General features: G+C 55.7%; 2 protein-coding genes across 2 annotated transcripts; one reads left to right on the top strand and one right to left on the bottom strand.

Moving 5' to 3' along the window:
• Nucleotides 1-599: 599 nt before the first annotated feature.
• Nucleotides 600-4,819, top strand: SIX5 (SIX homeobox 5). Its single transcript, XM_007198364.2, has 3 exons — nt 600-1,483; nt 2,476-3,278; nt 3,554-4,819. Exons 1-3 carry the CDS (start codon nt 684-686, stop codon nt 4,150-4,152), a joined length of 2,202 nt encoding a protein of 733 aa, XP_007198426.2. The 5' UTR covers nt 600-683; the 3' UTR covers nt 4,153-4,819.
• Nucleotides 4,820-5,424: 605 nt separating this feature from the next.
• Nucleotides 5,425-24,655, bottom strand: MEIOSIN (meiosis initiator). Its single transcript, XM_028163092.2, is given in 14 exon segments — nt 5,425-5,713; nt 6,316-6,405; nt 7,248-7,492; nt 7,569-7,733; nt 8,714-8,787; nt 9,210-9,365; nt 9,851-9,948; nt 10,783-10,891; nt 11,862-12,107; nt 12,990-13,124; nt 14,539-14,650; nt 19,240-19,347; nt 23,460-23,585; nt 24,581-24,655. Coding segments are annotated over 14 exon segments (1,908 nt in total). The 3' UTR covers nt 5,425-5,544.
• Nucleotides 24,656-25,746: the final 1,091 nt, after the last annotated feature.

Genomic DNA, 25,746 nt, shown 5'->3' with positions numbered 1-25,746 from the left:
AGCTGTGGCCCAGCTGTGCCATCCGACCGCGGTGAAGGGGGTTGCTGGGCTGGCAGCTAGCGCAGCCATCCTCCTACCACTGCGCCTGCGCGGGCCACGCGCATCCGTTCCAGGGACTGACTTACGTTCAAGAAAAGTTGCTGCAAACTTTCTAACCCGTTTCCCCCGCCCCTTCTCCCAGCCAGACCCGCCCCCCTGCGGAGCCGGGAATTCCGAGGGGCGGAGCGCGGGCCGAGATGGGGAGTGAGGGGGGCCTTCGGAGGACCCTGGAGACGGAGGCGTGCAGAAGCTCAGTCTCGGGGCGGAGGCGGCTTCGCGCCCTTAGCCCTCCCGGACGGCCTGTTGCCTTCTCCGTTGTCCCGATGGGGAAACTGAGGCCCTGAGCCAGAGGCACACGCGGGGGGGAGGCAAAAAGCGCGGCCTGAGGCGGAGGGAAAACAAAGGGAGAATCACGAACAGACGGGGAGGGGGACGGGCACACACACAGACACTGGGACAGAGACCCTAATAGAGAACTGGGCCTGGCATCGGTGGTGAGGGGGGAGACGCGGGGTCGGCGGGAGAAGATCGGGAAGCGCGAAGTTGCTGGGGGGGTACGGGGAGAGGAGACGGGCGGGGGAGGGGGCTGGGGAAAGCCCGAGGGAGGAGGAGAAGGAGGGAGGAACTTCCCAAAGTTGCAAAACATGGCTACCTTGCCTGCGGAGCCGAGCGCGGGGCCGGCGGCTGGGGGGGAGGCGGTGGCGGCGGCGGCGACCGAAGAGGAGGAGGAGGAAGCGCGCCAGCTTCTGCAGACTTTGCAAGCGGCCGAGGGTGAGGCAGCGGCGGCGGCCGGGGCCGGGGCGGGCGAAGCGGCGGTGAAAGTGGAGGGCCCGGGATCCCCGGGCGTCCCCGGGTCGCCCCCCGAGGCCGCTGCCGAGCCGCCCACGGGCCTCCGCTTCTCGCCGGAGCAGGTGGCGTGCGTGTGCGAGGCGCTGCTACAGGCGGGCCACGCCGGCCGCTTGAGCCGTTTCCTGGGCGCACTGCCCCCGGCCGAGCGCCTACGTGGCAGCGATCCGGTGCTGCGCGCTCGGGCCCTGGTGGCCTTCCAGCGGGGCGAGTACGCCGAGCTCTACCGGCTGCTCGAGAGCCGCCCCTTCCCCGCCGCCCACCACGCGTTTCTGCAGGACCTCTACCTGCGCGCGCGCTACCACGAGGCCGAACGGGCCCGCGGCCGCGCGCTGGGCGCGGTGGACAAGTACCGTCTGCGCAAGAAGTTCCCGCTGCCCAAGACCATCTGGGACGGCGAAGAGACCGTCTACTGCTTCAAGGAGCGGTCCCGCGCCGCGCTCAAGGCCTGCTATCGCGGCAACCGCTACCCCACGCCGGACGAGAAGCGCCGCCTGGCCACGCTCACCGGCCTCTCGCTCACGCAGGTTAGCAACTGGTTCAAGAACCGACGACAGCGCGACCGGACCGGGGGCGGCGGCGGCGCGCCCTGCAAGAGGTGAGGGAACCCGGGCGGCGCCAGTCCCGCTTTCCCGGGGACGTGCCATCCACCAGCCCCCCCGCCCCCACCAATGCCCGTTGTCCTCGGACACCCCTCGCTCACACCCTCAGGCGCCAGCCGAGCGCGGGGAATCCGTGTGCATGGAACGGGCACGCGCCCCGGCCCTCTCCCAGACACCCGGACACCAATGCTCCTCTCGCGGAGGCCGAGAGACCGCCTCTCTCTGCTCCATTCAAGGCTCCGTCCCAGATCCCATCCGTGTCCGCGGCTAGACTCGGGGCGGCAGTGAGAAAATGAGGGACTGCGGGAAAGGAGGAGGGGCCTTTGTCCTCCCCACCGGTCGTAGGGGCTTGTTCAGGCCCCTTCGCGGCCAGGCCCTCCCTGACCGTTGCTCGGTCTCACCTCCCCGCTTCCCGCCCCCCCTCAGGGCCCAAACAGCGTGGTCCGTCTTGTGTCTTTGTTGTGAAACGTGAACCTTCCCCAGCTCCGGTTTCCCTGTAACCCAAGCCCTTCTCCTCCCACCCTGCGCGTCGGCCTCCTACTCCTCCGACGCCCGGGGAGGAGGGGGGTCGGGGGAGGGCACCGGGAACTGAGCGGGCGACTACCTCCTTACTCTCTCCAAAGCCTTTCGGCTGCTTTCAGGCCGACTCAGAAGACTTCAGGCAGCCTGGTTGCTCAGCCTCCGGGGCCCTGAGGCCGAGGAGTTGGGAGAGGAGGGCCTCCTTCCCGCCCCCCAAAGCGGCCAGCTTGAGCCTTTAGTCAGTGGTATTGCAGAGGCTCCTCCCTGGGACCCTTGGGTGGTCTCAGAGATGAGGTTTCATAACCCCCTGAAATGGTGCACATGAACTTGGGCTGGGGAAAGGTGGAGAGGCAGTGGGCGGCTTGTGCTTCCTCCGAGCACTTTGCAGCCGGCTCCGTGCAGGAATCGGGCTGGCCAGCGGGGAAACACAGCATTCGGGACCACAACTCACAATCCTTTCTCCGGCCAGTGAATCTGATGGGAACCCCACTACGGAGGACGAGTCCAGCCGCAGCCCTGAGGACCTGGAGAGGGGGGCGGCTCCAGTGGCGGCCGAGGCCCCCGCCCAGGGCTCCATATTCCTGGCCGGGGCCGCCCCTCCCGCGCCGTGCCCCACCTCCTCCTCCATCCTGGTGAACGGGAGCTTCCTGGCCGCCGGCAGCTCTCCAGCGGTGCTCCTCAATGGGAGCCCCGTCATCATCAACAGCCTGGCCCTGGGCGAGGCCTCCAGCCTGGGCCCCCTGCTGCTCGGCGGGGGCGGGGGCGCCCCTGCACCGCAGCCCAGCCCCCAGGGGGCCAGCGAGGGCAAGACCTCCCTGGTCTTGGACCCTCAGACTGGGGAGGTTCGCCTGGAGGAGGCTCAGCCTGAAGCCCCTGAGACCAAGGGGGCCCAGGTGGCTGCTTCAGGGCCGCCTGGAGAGGAGGTCCCAGGGCCGCTGCCCCAAGTGGTGCCTGGCCCCCCGCCAGCTGCCACCTTTCCTCTGCCCCCAGGACCAGTGACTTCCGTGGCTGCTCCACAAGTGGTGCCCCTTTCCCCACCCCCTGGCTACCCTGCCGGCCTGGGCCCCACCTCCCCACTGTTGAACCTGCCCCAGGTGGTGCCCACCTCCCAGGTGGTGACCTTGCCTCAGGCTGTGGGGCCACTGCAGCTGTTGGCAGCTGGGCCAGGCAGCCCCGTGAAGGTGGCAGCTGCCCCGGGCCCTGCCAACGTGCACCTGATAAACTCTGGGGTGGGCGTGACTGCCCTTCAGCTGCCTTCGGCCACTGCCCCAGGTACCCCTTTCTGGTGGCTGGGCGGGGGGTACAGTTACCTCAGGGAGGGATGGCGCTGTCAGTGGGCTTCCTGGGGCAACGGTGGGGAGTGGGGAGCTCATCCCTGGCGGGTCCCAGACCCTCCCGTGCCAGGCAGTACCCTGAGGCTCGAGCCACGCAGACTTGGCCTCACCCTGACCCTGAAGGGGCTCCTTTTGCCTCCGGCTGATCTCCCTGCCTGCCCTCCAGCGGCGTACTCTTCACCTCTGCGCCTGGCCCCTCTCCTCTCCCCACAGGAAACTTCCTGCTGGCCAACCCCGTGTCTGGCAGCCCCATCGTGACAGGTGTGGCCGTGCAGCAGGGCAAGATCATCCTCACCGCCACCTTCCCCACCAGCATGCTGGTCTCCCAGGTCCTGTCGCCGGCCCCCAGCCTGGCCCTGCCCCTGAAGCCAGATGCGGCCATCTCAGTCCCCGAAGGAGCCCTCCCGGTGGCCCCCAGCCCCGCTCTGCCGGAGGCCCACGCCTTAGGCGCACTGTCTGCGCAGCCGCCCCCTGCCCCGGCCGCCGCCAGCTTGCCCTTCTCCCCAGACTCCTCTGGCCTCCTGCCTGGCTTCCAGGCGCCTCCGCCCGAGGGGCTCCTGCTGTCGCCCGCGGCCGTGCCGATCTGGCCAGCCGGGCTGGAACTGAGCGCCGGCACCGAGGGGCTGCTAGAGGCGGAGAAGGGGCTGGGGACACAGGCCCCCCACACGGTGCTGAGGCTGCCGGACCCCGACCCCGAGGGGCTGCTCCTGGGGGCCACGGCGGGGGGCGAGGTTGACGAGGGGCTGGAAGCGGAGACCAAGGTCCTGACCCAGTTACAGTCGGTGCCTGTGGAAGAGCCCTTGGAACTGTGACCCGCCGGGCCCCGTGGCCTCCCCTGACAATGGTGCTCGAGGACGGCGGGGAGGAGGGAGCCTCTCAAACACGAAGACGGCTGCCATCCACACACACTACACCCTCCCTGCGGCTGCTCAACCTCTCCACGCCCTGGAGGCCCACTCCTGTCCGGGGCACTGTCCTCTGACGGGACGCCTCCTCTGTTACAGCCCTCTCCTTGCTCTGCCTCCTGATCTACATGGGGAGATTTGGGGCTCCTGACTCAGGGGCTCTGCCCCCCTCGACCTGGTACTAGCTGTGAGCTGAAAGCCCTGCCGAATGGCTGGATTTCCAACCCCCTTGGGCCCTCTCCCTATCACTCCCTGAAACACTATTAATAGCTCCACTGACATCCAGTGTTCCCAGAACTGCTTGGAATCCGAGGGTGGAGGACGGGTAGTCCTGTGCCCGGAGACTGACAGACCCTCCCCGCCGGGCCCTTCCTGCCCACGAGGGATGCGGGTGTGCGGTCTGTGGGCCAGGGTCCTCCGTTAGCTCCTCCTGGACTAGAGCCCTCGGGAGCACGTCCAGCCCCAGACCAAAGATCCCTTGACCCTCGGGCCAACCCTGACCCCTGTGTCTAGTTTGTATCCTAAATCTTTATTTTTCTAGGACATGTTATGCCTTCATTTCAATTAAAATAAAGTTAACAGACAACTAGAACCTCGGGGGGTGTGGGTTATCTTCCAACGATTTGCCCAAGGAAAAGCTGAACCACAAAAAGCTCACCCTGAGATTCTGGCTTTCTGACCAGATGTTCTCTGACGGGGAACAGGGGTGGAGGTCAGATTTGTGGTGCTGCTTGGGAAGGTGCCTGCCGTGAGCAGAGCTGAGAAAGCAGGGGACCAGGGGCCCGCCCGGGTCTGTCTCTTGCTGGTAGCAGTTTCCACTTTATTTAATTGAAAACAATAAATAATCTATAAATAGAACAGGGCCGGAGGCATAGAGTGAGGTACGACTGAACAGGGGTGAAAGCATTTGATTCTGGGCTGGGCAAAGGACAGGCAGAGGGCAACTTCACCTCCTCACATTTCATTGTGTGTCGGAGGGCAGGGTGGGGGTGGGGTGGGGGGGTGGGGGTCCTTCCTCCCCACCTGCGGCTCCTCTGATAGGCCAGGCCAGGCTCGAAAGGGGCTGTGAGACGCCTGCAGAACCTGGGCAGGAGAAGTTCAGGCTGCCCTGTACAAGGCAAACGCACAAAGCACCGGGGTCAATAAATAGCCGCCTCCCAACCTGGGGGTGCCTGACCGAGGGGATCTGCACTAGCGGCGGTGATGCCCAGGACGAGACAACCTCTTCACCACCGGCGCCTGGTTTCAGACCACGGCTGCAGGAGCCGCGAGGCGGTGGCGGAGGGGGCGAGGCTGCCCTCACGCGCGGTGAGGGGGCGGCGGAGAGGCGGTGTCTGCGGAGCAGCGGGCCTTCTCAGCCAGCAGCTGGTAGAAGGGCTTGGGGGGCTCCCAGTCCTCGTCTTCGCTGCTGGAGCTGCCCTTCTTCACGATCCGGTTGTGCCGGCGGCTGAACCTGCGCGCTTTGGTGCTGGGGGAGAGGTGGCAGGATGGGCGGGGTTCCTCGGTCACCTCCCGGCCATCTCTGTCCCACCCCTAGTGCTCTGGCCCCAGCAGTGACCAGGGCCTGGGCTGAGGGGGCGGCCAGGGCTTTATTTGGCCCCAGCGGGGGAGCCACTGGCTCCCGTGAGACCTGTCACCATCTGCACACGTGCCCGTGTGTTTCCGGGGCCAGTTGCAAGCTGGGCAGGTGGAGAGGAGAGGGTTTCAGGAGGGAGCGGGCATCAAGAGGGGAAGAGAAGGAGAAGACCAAGCGACAGGGAAGTTAAGACCCAGTTTTCTGCTCTGAGAAACTCCCTGTGGCAGAGAGGGCAAAGGAAATTTAGGGCAGTGGGGTCCAAATCCAGAATTAAGCTGTTTGCCCTTCGAAGTTACAGGCAGGGGTAGAGCGCCGCTCTGCTTCTGTCACCCCAACTCTTTCATAAGAGCTCGTGACACCCAAATCTCCTGCCCGAGGAAACTCCCAACCTGTTTCCAACATCACAGAGCTCAAGGCTCTGAAAATCAGAGCAGGCTGAGGAGCGGGGGGCCCCCGCCTCCACCACCCACACCTTCTGGGCAGGGGCTGCTCACCAATATGGTCTCCGCTCCTTCAGGGTCATCACCCGCCAGAGTTGGGCCAGCTCCTTGGTGGCAGACGTGGATGCGGTCCCAGGGCAGGCTCTGGGGCAGGAGGGAGGAGGAGGTGAGGAGAGGCCTGCAGCCTCGCCTGGCTTGGGCAAAGGCCAACGGTGTGACCGTACAAGGGTCCCTGGCCCTCTCAGAGCCGCAGCTTTCCAAATCTGAGAACTCAGATCTTTCCGTGTTGCCCTGAAAGATGCCCCCTTTCGCGCCCCCTGGAGCAGAGGTGGCAAAGAAGGGAGCTGGACTAAATGGTGGTTGGAAAGGGGCCACCCGGCGTCCTGGGACCTGCATCCGCCACTCCGATACCAGCACCACCTCTTCTCCACGGAGGCTGCAGGCTGGCAAGATCGGTTCAGGGCTAGGCGCCTGATAGATCATATCAAGTCGGCCCCAAGAACTTTTGCGTGAAATATTAGAAATGAGGAGCTCTCCCCCCACAGGGTTGCTGGGGCGGGAGACAGGACACGAGCCTGAAGCTCCTGCGGGTGAGCCTGCCCCCAGCCCAGCCCAGCGTGACGGAGCACAAAGGCAACCAAGAGCGCGGAGTGGAGGGGGACAAGGATCCCGGGCAGCGTCCTTTGAGCCCAAGGACCAACCACGTCTGAAGGTGGCCCCTCTTTTTTCAGGTTATATACATTTAATTAATTATATTAATTAGTTCATTATATTAATTAATTCAAGCCAGTTAGTGTCCTTGTTTTCCTAAGTCTGAGCTGAGTTTCACTGCTTGCAGTGCTCAGGCCTGACCAGTGCCACGGGGCCAGGGGGAGGCCGGGAGAGCGTGGCTGAGGAACGCGTCAGCAGCAGGGGGTGGCACGCTCTGCGGGTGGATGGACAGTGAGGTCGGGCCCCAGTCAGGGCCCAAGAGGACGCCCTCCCACCTGATGTACTGCTTCCGGTTCATCCTGCAGAACATGATGAAGCCGTTGATACACTTCTTCTTCATCTGGGTGGGGCAGGGGGCTTGCTTGCTCTCCTTGGGCTTCACGAGGCCCCTGCCCGCCCTGCCCTTCCTGGCCTTCCTCCCGGTGGCGCGCAGGGCTGAGGCCCGCTGGGCGGGGGTCCACGTGTAGACCTCATCCTCATCGCTGGAGGACTGCAGGCCCTCGAGGTTGGCCTGAGCGTCCTGGGTGGGAGACAGAGAGGTGAGGGCGGGCAGGAGACGCGGACTGACCAGGCGGATGGCTTTCTGTCTCCCTCACCTCCTGCTGCCTCCGCGCCGAGTCTGTGTCCATGTCCTCCGAGCTGGGGCTGGACGACACCTTGCTGTTCTCACTCTTCGACAGATAGCAGTGGTCCAGCGAGACCAAGGACCAGCACTGGCTGTGGGAGTCGGGAAGGTCTTCGGGGGCCTCAGGGGGTGTGTCCTGGGGGGTGAAGGAGAAAGGTGGGGGGAGACGGAGGGGGGCAGTGCCGTCCCTTCACGGCCCCCACTCACTGCTTTTCTAGGAGGTCACACGAGCATCACCACAAACAGCTCAGGCTCAAAACGGCCTCGACCAGACACCTCCTCAGAAATTCCAGCAACGGTTCCCCAGTTCCCACAGCGGGTCAGAGAGGAGGGGGCTGGGGGTCTTCTGCCTCCTATTCTGGGGCACTCTCTCTCAATCCCATCAGTTTACCACCTTGCGAAGTAGCCGTGACGCCCCGGGCAAGTCTTAACTCCTCTGAGCCTCAGTTTTACGCACGGATGGTGTCACTACACATCCTCTGCAAGGCCGAGAGGCACTTGGTGCAGTGGCTGCGCTTCCAAGAGCTCTGCTAAAGGTGTCTATTTTTGTTTCTACAGCAGGTTCAGCTATTCATTGAGGCAGGGAGGCCACCTTCCCACACACTGGAGGGAGAATCATTTGGGGTTTGGAGCTGGGGCTGCCCCTCTGGCAGTCAGACGTTGAACTGCTGGAGCAGACGGTGCTACGGAAATCAGCCCGGGGGCCTGGGAAGGAGGCTCTTTCCAACTGAGGATCCTGGGGGTCACCTGCTGTTTTCAATTTCCTCATCTGTCAAATGGGGTCACAAGAGAGCCTGACTCATAGAGCAGTCGTAAAATTATGTGGGGTCTTTTCTGGGCACCTGGCAGCTTTTAGCTTTTATCCTTTGTGTCTGGTTCATTCTAAGGGCCCAGCACAGAGCAGGGCGCCTGGTGGCCAGCAGGCAGTGTTCAAAGGACGGGCAGGCAGGTGAGGGCACAGATGGTGGATGAGTCTCTGGAAGGATGAGGAGAAGCATGATGGATGGACAGGTGAGTGGGGGAGGAGCTGAAAGGTCGAGGGGACGGATGAGTGGATCAAGCAGGTGGAAGGAAGGATGGACGTGTGTGTGGACAGATGCGTGGGCAGACGCCTACCTTCTTCTGTGGTCCCTCAAGCGTGCAGGCAGAAGGTGAAGACGCAGGATCTAAGAATACTTCTTCAGAGAGAGCTGTCGGGGGCGGGGAGGGAGACCAGAGGGGTGGCTGGGACAGAAACACCTCTCTCAGGGCACTGTGCCTCTGTCCCGCCATCCCTGCTAGCCGGAGTGCCCTTCTCTGGCTTTTGGCTTTGGGATCTTCTGCCCCAAGTCCAAATCCAGCTCACAGGCCAGCTCCCGTGGGGAACCACCAACCTGGGCAGAGCAAGTGGGTCCCTATTACAGGCTCCTGGAGCCTTCCACATACCACGCTGGCCTGGGGCTGCTCCCCACCAGGCTGTGGGCTCCTCGAGGGCTGGGATGGGATTCATCCTGGGTGGGATTCATCCCTGGTTATCCAGCACTGCCAGCACAGGGCTGCACACTTGGTGGGCGTCACTGTAGGTGTTTTTTTCTGAATGCACCAAGCATCAGGTCCAGCCCTGGGTGCTCACCTTGGGTCAGGTACTCGGTCCCGTCCTCCAGGATCTGTTCTGGCTGCAGTTTCCCCGGGGAGCTGAAGAGGGAGGGGCTGAGCCCTAGGATCTCGCTCGGGTGGCCTGTCGCCTTCCAGTTGTCAATGTGGGGAGGCCCCAAGGCGAGTGGGCTCCCTGAAAAGGAAATGTCAGGCTTGAGGGTACGTCAGAGGTTGCCCTCTCCCCCAGCACGGCAGCTGGCTTTGAGCAGATGGCGCCAGACACTGGGGAAAGGTGACTGTGCCAATTCCTTGTTGTGAGTGCTTGGAGGCGGAAATTAAGAGGCACGATGCCTGGCATCTTGTTAGGGATGCCCAGGAAAAACATCAGTATCATGATGTGCCAGATCCGATGGACTGATTTAGCTATCTGGAGCTCTGTGTTAAGAAGGATTCTGAGGCAGTGTCTGGGATCAACAGAAAGAGTAATGATTGATCAGCAACGTCTGCCATGGCAACCGATGGCTCAGGGACAGCGGGCAGGCTGTGTGTTGCCATCCCTGTGCTTAGCGGACATCCATCCCTTTCCCGCTCTCCCCCCTTCCGCAGACATCCTCAGAAGGAAGGTACCAAGAAGACCCCACACCAGGCTACAAGGAGGAAAGACAGAGCTTCAGTCACCATGGTCGCTGCCCTTTGGGGTCCAGGCAGGAAGCCAAGGGTCAGCATCTGGGAACTCCTTGTCCACCTCCTCGCTGTAATCGTACACCAGCTTCTGCCTGCAAGAGGTGGAATTGAAGAGGCAGACCTGGAGCCCTGGGCTGGAAACACTGTGGGCCCTGGGGCGAGCCCTTTCCCCTTTGGGTGTCTCAGTGTCGCCCACTGTGGACTCGGACAGGGATCTCTCCGTGCCGGCCGCTGGGGGGCGCCCGCCCTCGAGGAGCTTCAGGGCTTATAAGGAGAGGCCAGCTGTAATCAGAGCTGACTAAACGGGGGCAGAGCTGTGATGGGGCTTTGAGGAGGACACAGACGGCGGGCAGGGCAGGAGGGAGGACTGAGCTGAGCTAAGCTTGAAGGATGGGTAGTTTTCCAGGTGGACGAAGGGATCAAGCTTCCAGGAAGAGGGAACAGAAGGTGAGAAGCCCAGAGGGGACACGGGCATGGCTCCCGCAGGGAGTGGCGAATATTTGGTGGTGTTAAGGGTAAGGTTCACAGTTGAGGAGCAGGAAAGGGGGCTGGCAAGGTGAGCTGGGACCAGAGAGGGTCTCAAATGCCAATTAAGATATCTGGGCTCTACCCAACAGGAGGGAGTAGCTTAAAGCTGAAAACTGACATGATCAAGGTCTTGTGTGTTAGAAAAGCCATGCAGGTGACTAGTGGGGACAGGCTAGAGGGCGGGACGGGAGGCAGGGAGGGGCTGCGGCCCTGGTCAGCACCTAGGAAGCAAGGCTTTCCCTCGAGCTCACAATGCCTGACGCAAAGCTAGGCCCTCGGAGGTGCTCACTCCACAGACACCAGTCGAGGATGGTGATTGACCCCATTTCTCACCAAGCCTTAGCCAATCCCACCAAACGCCTCAACCTCCTCCACTCACATCCCCGGGCTTCCCTTACCTGGGACGGGGCTGGGTCCTGTTGAGAAAATAGATCCTCTCAACCCCTTGCTGGGCCTCGAAGGCAGGGTAAGGCCCCGCATCCTGGGCACTGTTTTTGCAACAGCAGCCTACGGGAGGTGGGGCAAGTCAGGATGGTCACTCCTGTGACGGGCCCAAATCCCGGGACTCACAGAGGCAGGGACGGAGAGGTGCTGGGGTATGCCACAGCCTCTCCCTCCCCCCATCCCAGCCAAAACCTCAGGCTCTGGGGCCTCTGCGTGAGGTTTGGGGGCTCCCTGAGTCACCCGCAGGTTTCTGGAATCCCACGTCCCTATCAGAAACTCTAAGGAAGATAAAATCCTTAAGCAGAATGATGATGATGAAGATGACGAGAGCAAACAAGTATATAGTGCTTACCAAGGCAGCACGGTTTTAATCGTTTTACATACTATTCGGTAGCCCTTTACCAAAGGGTATGGTTTTTATAATACCCATTTATAGTTAAGTAAACTGAGGCATTGAGATATCAAGTAACTGGCCCAAGGTCACAAGATTAGCGCAAGATCTGGGACACCCTCCCTCCCCAGGTGGGTCAGGCGCCTCCTTGGGGCTCCCACAGCCTCCTGGGCGACCCCAGGAAGTGAGAGCGTGGGATTCCGTCACTGGACTGTCACCGGCACCGCGCACGTGGCCTGGCCCAGAGGAGATGCTCTGGGAGGACAGGCTGAAGGAACAGACAGAGGAGTAGGATGACCTGAGGCCTCGCCTTCCGGTCGCGCCCGTATCTCCTGGGGGTGTCACACGTTTGCAAGCTGGCAAAGGGATGGGGACTCACAAGAGCGTTTGTCTGGCTGCTTCAAGTGAAGGAAGGCTCACGAGGCGGCCCTGCTCTTGCCCCCAGTCCTGTGACCCTGTCCCCTGCTTACACCCCCAACAGAGCCTGAAGGGAAAAGGAAACTTGGCAAGAGGCTGCGAGACAGCGTCTCTCTTGTCCATTGTAGAATCCCTGGCGACTAGGACTGTGCCTGGGACGTCGAGGGTGCCTGACAAGTGGTATATAAACGAGTGGCTAAGTTAGTGGAGAGGAAAGACACCAACTTGAGATGTCACAGTGGACGCTGTTCTCAGCCACATGCAGCAATGTCAGCCAGGATCTTCCTCCCTTTCTGTCACCTTGAGACGGGGATGACACAGCCTTGGGGTGACTGCAGGAGTCGAGGCATCTTGGAGGGGTGATGGTCCCCACCATGTTTCCTCCTCTCTTGTCTGGGGATGGGGTCACCTGCTTCTCAGGCTTGTCCAGGGCCAGACAGCGACGAGGGTTCTGGGCCCGGGTCTGGCGTTCTAGGAGAGCAGAGAGATGGCGTCAGACAGGGCTGGGGGCTTGACTGTCACCAGAAGGTGGCTGAGGTGGGGGTCTTTGCTCTGGGCCCAGTAACCTGCTTCAAAGCTTTGCCTGGCCTGGTCACTCAGTCCTTTCCAGAGAGGCCCAGATCCTCAGTTAAAGATCACCTAGTCGGATGCCCCCTTCCCCTGCCCACACGTTAGAATCACCTTGTGAGCTCTGAAAATACTGGTGCCCAGGTTCCACCCAGATCACTGAAGCCCGACTTTCTGGGTGTGAGGCACAGGCAATAGGCATTTTTAAAAGCACCCCAGTGATTCAGAGGTGCAGCCAGAGCTGGAAATCATTGATTAGGTCCAACTCCCTTTTTAAGGACATGGAAACGGAGGCTCGAAAAGGGGAAGGGACAGGTAGTGTTAGTAGCAAGGCTGAGGTGGGACCTGGGACACTTGCCTCCCGCACTGGGGTGCTTCCGTCACCCCACACTCCCTGCTGCCCTGGCCCGGGGATGGATGACTGGTCAGAGAGATGATAAATGCTGACAGCAGCTTCCATTCCTGGGCACTGGCCACGTGCCCCATCACTTAAGCACTGCTTGAGCGGGGTGCGCCTGGCTCCTAATCTGAGGACCACCCTGTGGCAGGCCCTCCAATTTCCAGACCAGGAAGCTGAGGCTCACAGGAGAAGAGTGACCCACCCCCAGGCCTCAGAGCTAGGAAGAGAAGGCACCACAGCTGAAGCCAGGCGCATCTGAATCCAGAGCCTCGTCAAGGGCTCAGGATTGCCGACGGGGCCTCCCGGGAGTGGGGACGGTCCTGGAGAAGGAGCCCCGCTCCCATCTGACCCCTGCACCCTCTTCTATCTCCACTGACGGCTTGTACCTGATGCTTGGGCCAGCTTCTTCTTCCGAGGTTTCCGGCAGCCTCCCCAAAGATGGGATTTATGAGAGTGTGGGGTGCTGGACGGGGTGGAGTGTCTCCACTTCGCTGGGCCCGTGGCCAGCTTCCAACCCAGCCCTGCACAGGACGGAGAATGAGGCAGGTCAGATGCCCTCACCCTCATCCGTCCCGAATGCTGCCTCTGGACAGTACTTCATGATGGACAGGGAGCAGGGAGGCTGCCACGGTCCCCAGACTGACTTTACAAATGGGGAAACTGAGGTCCCGGGAGGAGATGGGACCTGGCTGAGGTTGCGCAGCCAGGCGGCAGAAGTACAGGAGAGAACTCAGGTGTTCTCAGGGCCATTCCGGGCCTCGGCTGAGAGGGAAGACAGACCCAACACTTCCCAGATGCTTCCCCGTCTTCCACCTCCCAAATCAGTTCTTCCTGCAGCCTCCTCAAGATGGTAGGGGCTCCAGCATCCACCCTGGGTGGCCCGGGGCCTCTCCCCCAGGCCTCTCAACTCTTCCTCATTAACGTCTCCCAAGGACTTCCCTAGCGGTCCAGTGGTTAAGACTCTGCGCTCCCAAGGCAGGAGGTATGGGTTCGACCCCTGGTCGGGGAACTAAGATCCCTCATGCTGTGCGGCATGGCCAAAAAAAAAACTCCCAAATTTACCTACTTCTGTCTACACCCTCAGCTATGGTGCTACACTGGCCTTATCGTCTCCCATCCAGATCACCCCTAAAAGTATCTTCACTCATCTCCCCCACTCCAGCTTCTTACTTAATAGCAAGTCCCCACACTAGATGTCAGGCACCTCTTCCTCAAAGAAACTCTGATCATGGCTTTCCTCTGGCTTAAAGGCCTTCAGTCATTCTCATCTTTTTCATCTCCCTCCTCTGCCAGGCACTCGAGGCCCTTCAGAATCTCGTCCCTGCCTCATCTCCTACCCTTCTTGCCCGTGTATTCCTCACACCAGTAACCATAGCAGCCGGCACACACAGCATGGGATGACTGGCTTGTTCCAGGAGCCATGTTACAGCACTCTTTACATGTATTAACTCATTCAATCCTCACAACAAACACAGAAAGGGGGTATGGGTCCATTTTGCAGATGAGGAAACTGAGGCACAGAGAGGTGTAGGTCACAGGACGTGTGCCTGAGTTGGGACCTGGCTCAGGAGTCTGCGCACATCATCTGGGTGCTACATGGCCCCTCCAGTCATACCCAACTGCTTGCCTGTCCCCAGACGTCCCACATGTGTCTTCTCGTGCCTTCAGACTCTTGTTCACCTTGTTTCTTCTGCCTAGCATCGTTCCCCCTTCCCTGTCCTTGAAGGCCCAGCTCCAAGGCCCCTCCCACCACAGTCTTCCCAGACACCCTCCTCTGGGGTCACAGCACTCTGGACATCCCTCTGACTTGTCCCGTGAGACAGGCTGTGAGATCCAGGAAGGACTGGACCCGTCTAAGTCACTCAGCGTCCCTGACGGCCAGGACAATGCTTGGCACGTAGCAGGCGCTGCGAAACGTCGGCTGAACTTACTTACCCCCCAGTCCACCGTTCCCATCGGTGGTATGGAATTCGAGCGAGGCCCTGGCCGCATCGATGCTTCTCTGGAGGTAGTGAATGTAGTGCAGGACGTGCAGCAGAATCTCCTTCTGCCCCCAAAAGAAAGACAGGGTTGAGCGGGGGCCTGAGATGACGTGAGGCTGCTGGGGACCGGGGACCCTGCCCCAGCCAATCCCCCCATTGGCAGAGAGGTTCCTATTCCGCCCTTTAGTCCTCACTGCGGCCCAGTGAGCCGGCGGTTACAGCTAAGGAAACGGAGGCTCAGAGCGCTAAAGGGACTTGCTGGGCTACAGAGAGGAAATGGCAGAGCTGGGATCTGAACCCAGGCCTGGCTGCCTCCTGGTCCAGTTTTGGGGGCACACACTGCTCAGCTTCCCACCCCTGGCCCTTGGCACACGCAAAGCCCTCCTCTTCTCCCCACAGACTCCCTCCCTGGCTTCTCCTCCTTTGAGCCTCAGCACAGTGTTCTCCCCTTCTGGAAGCTTTCCTGCCCTCCTGACCCCTCACCCAGGCTGGGTCAGATGTCCCTCCTCCGCACTCTTGTAACACCCTGGGCCTGTTTCCACCAAGGCACTTGCCACAGTGTTCTATAATTATCTGTTTATGTATCATTCTCTCCCATTGACCTTGAACTAGCTGAGGGTAGAGACTGTAGCTAATTGATTTCTGGATCCCAAGCACACAGAATCGAGAGGTGACTTAGTCAGTTATCACTGAAGGAATGACTCTGCCCCACAGCATCAGCGGGCATCCCCCAACCAGCCACCAAATACCGGCTGAGCCGATATTGGAGACACTAAGCTAAAAAAGATACTACCCACTAAGGGCCATGTGGAGGGGTGAACTAGACATACTTTTTTTTTTTAAATTTATTTATTTATTTTTGGCTGTGTTGGGTCTTCGTTTCTGTGCGAGGGCTTTCTCTAGTCGCGGCGAGTGGGGGCCACTCTTCATCGCGGTGCGCAGGCCTCTCACTGTCGTGGTCTCTCTTGTTGCGGAGCACAGGCTCCAGATGTGCAGGCTCAGTAGTTGTGGCTCACGGGCCTAGTTGCTCCGCGGCATGTGGGATCTTCCCAGACCAGGGCTCGAACCCGTGTCCCCTGCATTGGCAGGCAGACTCTCAACCACTGCGCCACCAGGGAAGCCCTAGACATACTTTTGTTTGCCTTCATGGAACTTACAATCCAGGGAGGGCAGCGGACCTTAATAAACTCATAATTCATACAAAATTATCAAGTGTGTGATAAGCATTATGAATAGAAGAGCATAACAGGTGACTCTGAAATTAGACTTGGGTGTCCAGAAAGGCCTCTCTGAAGTGGCAGCATTTAAACTGAAGACTGAAAGGAGTTAGCCTGGTGAAGGAAGAACACCCATAAGTATTTTCTGGATTGAACTGGATCCCCAGAATAACAACAAAACTGTTAGCAAGAATCTTCCAACCCCAAATCAGGAAACATGGTCTGTGGGGTGGGGGATACATTGGGAGACTGGGACTGACACATACACACTACTATATATAAAGTAGATAACTAATAAGGACCAGCTGTATAGCACAAGGGACTCTACTCAATACTCTGTAATGGCCTTTATGGGAAAATAATTTAAAAAAGAGTGGGTATATGTATATGTATAACTGATTCACTTTGCTGTACAGCAGAAACTAACACAACATTGTAAATCAACTATACTCCAATAAAAATTAATTTTAAAAAAGGATGGTCTCATGAGGTGACTTATGTGAAATCGTTCCATAAAATATAATACAGTCACTGAACTTATTTAACCTGATCCAGGGAAGGAAGCTATAATCTAACTAAGGAATAACGTGACACAGCCAAGAGATTATTGGTTTGGGGCCTGGCTCTAACCTGCCACTTACTGGCTGTGCACTGGGAGTGGGTCATTTTACTTCTCTGGGCCTCGGTTTTCTCATCTGTGCAATGGGAACGAGAATATTCATTCAGCCTCAGAGGATTATCATTAGGACGAAATAAATTAGTGTGTGTGAAATCGCCCAGCACAGAGCCTGATAAATCAGTTGTCCAATAAATGCTTAGTTGATATCTGGATGAGAACACCTTCATCGGCTTCTCAAGGGATTAAATAGAAACCTTTGGGGGCTTCCCTGGTGGCGCAGTGGTTGAGAATCCGCCTGCCAATGCAGGGGACACGGGTTCAATCCCTGGTCTGGGAAGATCCTACATGCCGCGGAGCAGCTAAGCCTGTGCGCCACAACTACTGAGCCTGTGCTCTAGCGTCCGCGTGCCACAACTACTGAAGCTCACATGCCTATAGCATGCTCCGCAACAAGAGAAGCCACTGCAATGAGAAGCCTGTGCACCGCAACGAAGAGTAGTCCCCGCTTGCCGCAACTAGAGAAAGCCCACGTGCAGCAACAAAGACCCAACGCAGCCAAAAATAAAATTTAAAAAAATAAAATAAGATAAAGGGAATCAGAGAAATGGAAACAATCACAGTAACGTGCAGAGGGCTGTGATGGTCAGAGGGATGGGAAGCCACGGACCACATGGGGCAGGGGCACTTAATCAGCCAGGATGGTGAGGAAGGATACCATGGACCTAAGCTGCAGCCTAAATCTAAAACACGGGCGAAACAACGCATAATAGCTCCCACAGTTTATTCAGCAGTGGACTGAGCACGTCACACAGCCCTGGGACGAGCTGTGATGAGGCATGTCAGGCAGACTGGTCTGGTGGGAGGCTGGGGACTGACTGGGACACTGGTTGTACGTGGAGCAGGGGGCCCAGGACTGAATTTAAGGGAGGACGAAGATGGGGAAGAAATGGGATTATTAAGACAGCAGAGAATCAATGGTAAAGAAAGTGGGCTGAGGCCTGGGGAGGATTCCACGAAGAGATGTGGTCATCTAGTCAGTGACGAAATGCTGCCTGTGCCCTGACTCAACTGTCATTCCTCCAGGGCAGGGGCTGTGTCCCAGTCATCTCTGCCTTCCCCGACACGAATTTACAGTGCCTACGCACACCAAACGCTCAAATGTGGGAGGACAGAGGGCAAAATCCCTCAGATATGTTTTGAGCACTGTGGTGCTCTGCGTAATGCCTCCCCCAAAGGCATCCATGTCCTAGTCCCCGGGACCTGGGAATATGTTGCCATGTATGACAAAGGGGTCTTTGCAGATGTGATGAAGTTAAGGATCTTGAGATGGGGAGATTATTCTGGATTATCTGAGTGGGCTCAGTGTAATCACAAGCGTCCTTACGAGCAGGAGGTTGGAGGGTCAAAGGCAGAGAAGGCGAAATGACGACAAAAGCAGAGGTAGAGGAAAGACTAGAAGATGCTACGCTGCGGGCTTGGAAGGGGCTGTGAGCCAAGGACCATAGGCGGCCTCTAGAAATTGGCAAAGGGAGAGGAAATGGATGCTCCCCTGGAGCCTCCTGCTGACCCCGTGACTTTAGTCCAGTGGGACTGATTTTGGATTTCTGACCTCCAGCGCTCTGAGAGAACAAAGTTGTGTTGTTTTAAGCCACTAAGTTTGTGGTAATCTATTACAGCAGCCACAGGAAACTGATACAAGCACCTACAATTGAGAGGGATTTAGGAGAGACAACCAGCGTGATCTGGTGATTGATGGGCTGTGGTTGGCAGGGAGAAGAATAGGGTTAGGGTCAGGCAAATCTCTCCCAAACACCCGCTCCTCTGAACCTCTCTGAAGGCAAGTAGAACATTCTAGATTGGATCAGTTATTGTGCATTCAAATCTTCCTCTTTTTTTCTTTCTGGCCGTGCCACACAGCTTGCAGGGTCCCAGTTCTCTGAACCAGGGATCAAACCCGGGCCCCAGCAGTGGAAGCACCGAGACCTAACTACTGGACCACCAGGGAAGTCCCTAAATCTTTATCTTCTTGACCAGATTCTAAGTTCTCAGAGGAGGAGGGCTGGGTTTCAAATTCCTTTGCTTCCCCTTGTTGCCGGCAGAACAGCTTCTGACATCTGACAATCTTTCCATAAATGGCTGATGAATGAATGAATGAGGGACTGAATGAGAGAAACTATAGCAAGAAAACATCACACCAAACCTTCCAGATCTCTGAATCTCATATTAAGTTGTTCGTCCTGGGAGCAAGTGTTAGCTCAGCACTATAAACATTTATTGAGTAGCCACTGGGGAGGCACCGAGAAGCTTTATCCCTACCTCATGGAGATGATCTCCACAAAGTCACAAAAGAAGGCACCCGGAAAGGGAACCGACATTTATTCAGGCCCTGTGACAGCTATCATGTCACTTTGGTCTCACAATATCTCTGAGTAGGAGGAGTTATTTTTTTCCTGTTTTATAGCTGGGAAACCTGAGGCTTGAGAGGCTGATAACCTGAGCGAGCTGCCCAGAGTTCTGCAGGTGTGGGGCTGGGGGGCTCAGATGCAGGCTGTGTGACTCCCAGAGGGATGACCTCGACCCAGCACCTTGCCTATTTTTCCCCTCCCAATTCCCCCTGCCTCCTTTGCAGGAAAGAATCCCCCAGGCTTCTAGTCATGGGATCACAGACTCCCAGAAATTCCCAGTCAGGACCATTGCCATGTCAGTGCTGTCACTGGGTGGGTCTGTCTAGGTTTCCTAGGACAAGGGAGGTCAACCCGATTGCTGATATGTTCAGATCTGCCTCCCAAATCCACCTCCTCTCCTTCAGCCCCCTTACCTTGGTGAGCTTATTGGTACCGGTCCTCAGGGCCACGGGTAGCAGCAATGCCAGCTCTTGCAGTTTGTTGGTGTGGTTTTTCCTCTCTCTCCTGTTTTGGGGCAAGAGCTGGTTTGGGTTAGGACATCCGAAATGGAATTTGGCATCTGACCCCCCAGACCGCTTGTCTCAGTGTTCCCCATCTCAGAGAAGCTCCCTGCCCCAGGCACCCAAGACAGAATCCTGGGCATCGTCTGAACTCCTCACTCTCCCCCATCCCCTGGTCCAATCAGTCACCAAATCTTGCCCATTCCTCCTCCAATCCCTTCTCTCCGTCCCCTCGCTCCTGCCCTACTCCATGTGCTGACATAGTTCTCCCAGCCTTCCATCTGGCTTCCTCCAAGCCATACTCTCTACGAGAGTCACGGTGATCTTTCTGAAACACAAACCTGCCTATGGTTTTCTCATCTGTGCAAAAGGAATGAGGATATTCTTTCAGAGGCAGAGGGCTACCAATAGGACTGAATACATTAGTTACTTAATAAGCGCTTCAAACCTCTCAATGCCATCCCATTATTAAGGATCAAGTTTAAACCCTTACTTAACATGGCTTATAATGCCCCCCGTGGCCTGGCCCGCCTGACCCTTCTGGTCTCATCTCTTACTTCCTTTCATTCTCTCCCATCAATGGACTTCAGCTCCACAGGACAGGTGAGGTATCTCTGCTCAGGTCCCCCTGCCCCTGTGCTCATGCATTTCTCTGGTCCCTGCAGTTGGGTGAGAGCTGAGTGGGGGGCACCGCTGTACTCTAGCACCTAGAACAGGGTCTGGCACACTGCAGGAAGTCATCGCCTATCGGCTAAATGATTGAATAAATAAGGGCATGAAAGAAGTTGACTCCTGAGCAGATGCAGAACTTCCAGGATCTAATCCCTGAATTCATAATTCATACTATATCCATGTACACACACCTGTACCCCTCTCTCCTGACAGATGGAGACATGAAGACGTTGGAGTCTCTCTCCTAAATTACACACCGCTGCCACTACTCCCGCTACTCCTTTGGGAAGGCCCAAACACCTCGTCTCCACCAATCCCTATCTCACCTTCCTTCAGGGCCTGATTCAATTGCCACCCGAGGAAGCCTCCCCCACCTCCCTTGTTTTTCTCCCCGACTCTGAATGTCCACAACACTTTGTGTCACCTGCAGCATGGCCTGGCCAAAAACACTTCCTTTATTACAGATGTATCTTTGGTTCCTACTCAGACCCACGAACTGACACCCCCTCTTTGCCAGGCCCTGTGCTGGACACTGTGGAAAGGGAGAGGAATCACTGTCCTGCCCTCGAGGACATGGGGGAGCAGTGTGGGAGACACTTATCTCCCTAACCAAACTCTGAAGTCCTGAAAGAATCGTTCTCACTCATTCATTCAGCAATTACTTATTGAGCCCCTACTATGTGCCAGGAAGTGTGATCGGTGACAGGGACAAAAGGCTATAAAACAACTACAGCCCCTTCTAGAGCCTACAATGCAGTCTGGGATAAAGTCATTCATCAAATTGTCACACAAATAAACATAAAATGGCAACTAGGACCAGAACCAGCTGTATAATTTGCTGGGGGTGGGGGCATTGCAAATGAAACTGTGGGTCCCCTTGTTCAGAAATTAAGAATTCTGGGAATTCCCTGGTGGTCCAGTGGTTAGGACGCCGCACTTTCACTGCTGAGAACCCGGCTTCAATCCCTGGTCCGGGAACTAAAATCCCGCAAGCCGCACAGCCTGGCCAAAAAAAAAAAGTTAAGAATTTCAAGATGGTGAGAGCAGAGCATTAAGCCAAGCATTGGGCTCTTCTAAGCTCAGGGCTCTGTGACTGCATGAATCATGTGTCCCTCCTGGGGACAAAGGAGAGGTGCTGCTCGGTGTTATGGAAACTTGTGATAGGTGGTTTTGATCTAACCTATGAGGTTTTTCCAGAGGAAGTAAACCTGGCCAGAAGCTGTTCTGAAGGATGAGTGGAGTTACATCAGTGGAGGGGGAGAGGGAAGGTTTCAGATAGAGGGAGCATGGAGAAGTCAGAGGAAATAAAGCTGAAGTGTCTGGAGCACAGAAAGCAAGGAGTCCTGTGGGGTGAGATGAGGCTGGAGGACGAGGTAGGGGCCAGATGACGCAGGGTCTTATGGGTCTTACAGGCTCACAGTATGAAGTTTTGCCTTTATCTGAAGCCCAATGAGAAGCATTAATGTGTTTTCTGCAGGGGATGGCATTTCTAGTGCACCCTCCCAGAACCACCACGAGTACAGGAGACTATACGTATTAGTCAGCTGAATGAAGGAATGAAAGAAAAACAAAACCACCAATTGGTCTCTAGTTCTTTCCTGATAGAAACCATAATTTCGAGGGGCAAGGGTGGGTGCTGGGTTTCTATCCGTGGAGAAACACTGGGTAGGTTGACCTCTAACGTCTTGCCTGACCCTGATATTTATTTTCTGCATGCGACTTTCCTGCTGTTCTAGAGGACTCCCTAGAAGCTCCAAAGAGAAACAGCACAGAAAGCCAGGAAGAAAAAGTATCCAGGTCTATTTAAGTTCACGGTGCTATTTGACCATGTCTGAGAAAAAGGGTTTCATATCACCTAGTCCCTGGGTGTTTCCTCTGGGTTTTGCAAAGCACTGAGAGAGCCTTCTGCACAAACACAGGAGTTCCAGGGGAAAAGAAAAAAATTGGAGGGAGAAAAAGGGTGACTAGGAAATGCAAAATCTTGGCCGCTCTTGGGCAGCGGTCCTGAAGAGGTGTGACCTGGGGCTCTGCTCACACGGGCCTCCGGGAACTGGGCACTCGCTCTCAAGGCTGCTCCTTTCCTGGCTGGATGGTTTTGGTTTCAGCCAAGTTCTTTCCTCAGAGTCTGTTTAATTTTCACCCACTAATCCCAGCTCTGCCCTCTGATTCTGTGCGGAACAGGTCAGCTCCAGCCACATGGGTCTTTTTCTGCTTCTCTCAACTGCCAAGTTTATTCCTGCCTTAGGGCCTTTACCATCGCCTCCACCTGGAATGTTCTTTTGTCCCAATTTTTACATGGCTGATTTCTTGCCATTCGGTGCTTAGCTTAAATGTAATCTCCCTAGAGGCCTTTCCTGACTACCTGATCTAAATAAGCACATTCTTTGTCACATCCCCATATCCTTTATCAGCATCTGAAATCTTTCTCTTTCTTTCTTCCTTCCCTTCCTTCTTTCCTTCCTTCCTTCCTTCCTTCCTCCCTCCCTTCCTTCCTCTCCTTCTCTCTCTCTCTCTTTCTTATAAATATAAACATAAGGAGAGGGATTTTTGTCTCTTTTATTTATTGCTATATCCCGGACTGACTTATCCATCAGGCAGCGTAAGCACAGTGCCTAGGGCTGGTGCTACTTTTAGGGGCTTATGAGAATGTTTTAATTTCTTTTAAAACCAGAAGAGAAATAAATGAATATAATTAAACTTGGATTATATTCATATTTATACCAGTGCTGTCATAAACTATAATTTTTAATGTGTTTTTAAAAATATTTTATTTATTTAGTTGCTCTGGGTCTTTTGCAGCACGTGGGCTCCTTAGTTGCGGCTTGCCAGCTCCTTAGTTGTGGCATGCAAACTCTTAGTTGCGGCCTGTGGGATCTAGTTCCCTGACCAGGGATCGAACCCAGGCCCACTGCATTGGGAGCAAGGAGTCTTAACCACTGCGCCACCAGGGGAGTCCCTTAATGTGTTTTTAATGCAGGAGCTGGAAGGAGCCTTAATCAAGAGCCAGTCCAAATTTCTCACATTAGCTATGGGAAAACCAAGGCCAGACCCTAATTTGCTTTAACATGTGCAGGAACTTAAGAGTAAGAGCTGTCCCAAAGCGGGACAAAGCAGGGGGCAGTCCCAAGAAGCAGCATAATAGTTGGTTACAAGGTTCAGCTTTTGAAGCAAACAGATTTGGTTGAAATCCCAGCTCTGCCACTTGCAGTGTGACTTTGGGCAAGTGCTTCATCTCTCTGAGCCTGTTTATAATTCATTTACAAAATGGAGGTGGCTGGAAAGTGTGATCTTGTCCAGAAGGTGTTTAGCACATAGGGAGTGCTCATGAAATGTTAGTTCAAGATAGAAGGTAGACAGTCATTTGTTGGGACGATTTAGGGATAAGGGATGTTGGAGAATGGGGTGGGGGTATTGTACTGGATGACTACTGTTGATAAAACGGTTGTTTTTGGTTGACCGACATCCAATTCCTCCCTTTTCTAGTAATAGTTTCCTTTGGGGAATGATCCCTCCCCGACTCTCAGTCCATATGGTTCAGAGAAGCTGACCCCAACCTCCCCTTCCACTAGGGAGCACTGAAGCAAGGTCTAGCCAAGAAGTCAAGTGATTGGTTCAGGATTGCAGTTGTAACCCAGGCTTGGCCAATCAGAGTCAACGGATCCTGGAAAGAGACTCTCTGCTAGGCTTGTCAAGTTGGCAGGATATGGACCTGGAGTGGCTGGGAGCCATCTTGCCCTCACAAATGGAGAGCCAACACAGACAAGAGCAGAGCAAAGAGAGGCAGATTCCTGGCCATATCATTTAACTCCTCAGCTAGAACCAGCCAAGCCTGATGCCCCGGAATTTTTTGTTTAAAGGATCCAATAAATCCCCTTTTACGTGTAAGCCAGTTTTAGCTAGGTTTCTGTTAATTGCAACTAAGAGTCTTTATTAATACAAATACCCCACATCTAGAAAGGGGGCAAAGAGAATGCATTGTTGGTGACCTCTGGAATTCCAGGAGGAAAAGGCAAGCGAGAGAGGCATTCTTCATTTTCTTCATTTGCTCCTTCTGAGCACAGTACCTAAGTAGAGAACCTGAACAAAGCAGACACTTATTTTTGGAGTTAATAAATGAAGACATAGGTGGGCGGAAAGTCACTGGGGAAGACAGTGGGGAATAAGATGAACTCTGGCTCTCTTCTTTATCCAGACTTTGGAGGAAGGGAGAAATCTGATCCAACCCTCAATCTGCTAGGAAAATCCCCTCTATAAGATTCCTGACACTTGGTAGGTGCTTGATGGCAAAATGAATACGTGAATAAAAGAAAGGAAGGAAGGGCATTTAAGAAAATCAGAATGTCAAAACCTGCAAGGGCTTAGAGATGATCTTTGCCAACTACTTCAGAGTTCTCTCATCTTGAAATGGCGGTAATATTCGCACCCACTTCCTCGTGGAGTTGTTGTAAGGATTAAAGGATTTTATACAAGCAAAAGGCTTAGCAAAAAGTCTGGCAAACTAGTAAATGCTCAGTAAACACTACTGTTACTATTATTTAACCAGAGTGGCTGGAGCTGTAAGGGAGGTGGGCCGGGGGAACACTTACCTGTCCCTGGGACCCAGGGAGTTGGTCCTGGGCTGTTTAGGGGAACACAAGTGCTTGCTGGAATCCCACATCTGCAAAGAGGGGAAAAGAAAGAATTATTAGTGACCTCTGGGATTCCAGGAGGAATGCACAGCTTGACAGGCAGCTTCATTTCCCCCATCATACTCCTTTGAGCACTCAGAGATCCCAAAATAAGTCTCCAGTCCCCATAAACACAGGTCAAGAGACCAAATTAAAATGCCCAAACTCTAAACTGAAGTCCATGAATCTCAAATTGCAGATTGGGGCCCGTAAGTCATGATCCAGACCTAAAACTAAAAGGAGCAGATTCCCAAACTTTGACTTCAGAACTTCAGTCTTAACAGTGAAATGTCAGACCCTGCAATGGGAACCAGATCTGAAAACTGTGGCTTGAGATCTCTAAACTGTGATATTAAGACACTAAAACTATGACTTTAAACTCCCAAAGTGAGGACCTAGAACATAAAAAGGAGCCCTTCCCAAACCTAAACGCCCTAAACTCTAATACTGAGATGCTCTAGACCCCCAAACTGTTAATTTCTGATCTCCAAATATGAACCCAATCCTAGTATTAAGAACACAGACCAGGGCTTCCCTGGTGGCTCAGTGGTTAAGAATCCACCTGCCAATGCAGGGGACACGGGTTCGAGCCCTGCTCCGGGAAGATCCCACATGCCACGGAGCAACTAAGCTGAGCCTGCGCTCTAGAGCCCGCCAGCCACAACTACTGAGCCCGAGTGCCACAACTACTGAAGCCCACGCGCCTAGAGCCCGTGCTCTGCAACAAGAGAAGCCACCGCAATGAGAAGCCCGCGCACCGCGATGAAGGGTAGCCCCCCGCTCGCCGCAACTAGAGAAAAGCCCGCGCGCAGCAACAAAGACCCAACGCAGCCAAAAATAAAAATGATTTAATTAATTAAAAAAGGAAAAATACACAGGCCACAAACCTTAATATTGAGAACCCAAACCCTAAAGTAAGAAATCCAATCTCCCCAAAGCAAACCTCAGCCCCCCAAATTGACCTCAGATCCTAAAACAAAGACTCCTAGATCCCCAAACTGTCACTTCAGACCCTCAAGTTGTGACCCCCAACCCTAAACTGAGATCCCACCTGTGAGTTCCACTCTGAAACCCAAACTCT

Source organism: Balaenoptera acutorostrata, chromosome 19, assembly GCF_949987535.1.
Source record: "Balaenoptera acutorostrata chromosome 19, mBalAcu1.1, whole genome shotgun sequence".
NCBI lineage: Eukaryota > Metazoa > Chordata > Mammalia > Artiodactyla > Balaenopteridae > Balaenoptera > Balaenoptera acutorostrata.
The sequence above is the reverse complement of the archived record's forward strand: the minus strand, read 5'-3'. Positions and strand labels throughout refer to the sequence as shown.

Excerpts from the sequence above, each read along its gene's own strand:
- SIX5 (XM_007198364.2), top strand. The coding sequence starts at position 684 with ATGGCTACCTTGCCTGCGGAGCCGAGCGCGGGGCCGGCGGCTGGGGGG. Across the intron at positions 1,484-2,475 it reads GGCGGCGCGCCCTGCAAGAG|TGAATCTGATGGGAACCCCA; the intron begins GTGAGGGAACCC and ends TTCTCCGGCCAG. Across the intron at positions 3,279-3,553 it reads GCCTTCGGCCACTGCCCCAG|GAAACTTCCTGCTGGCCAAC; the intron begins GTACCCCTTTCT and ends CTCTCCCCACAG.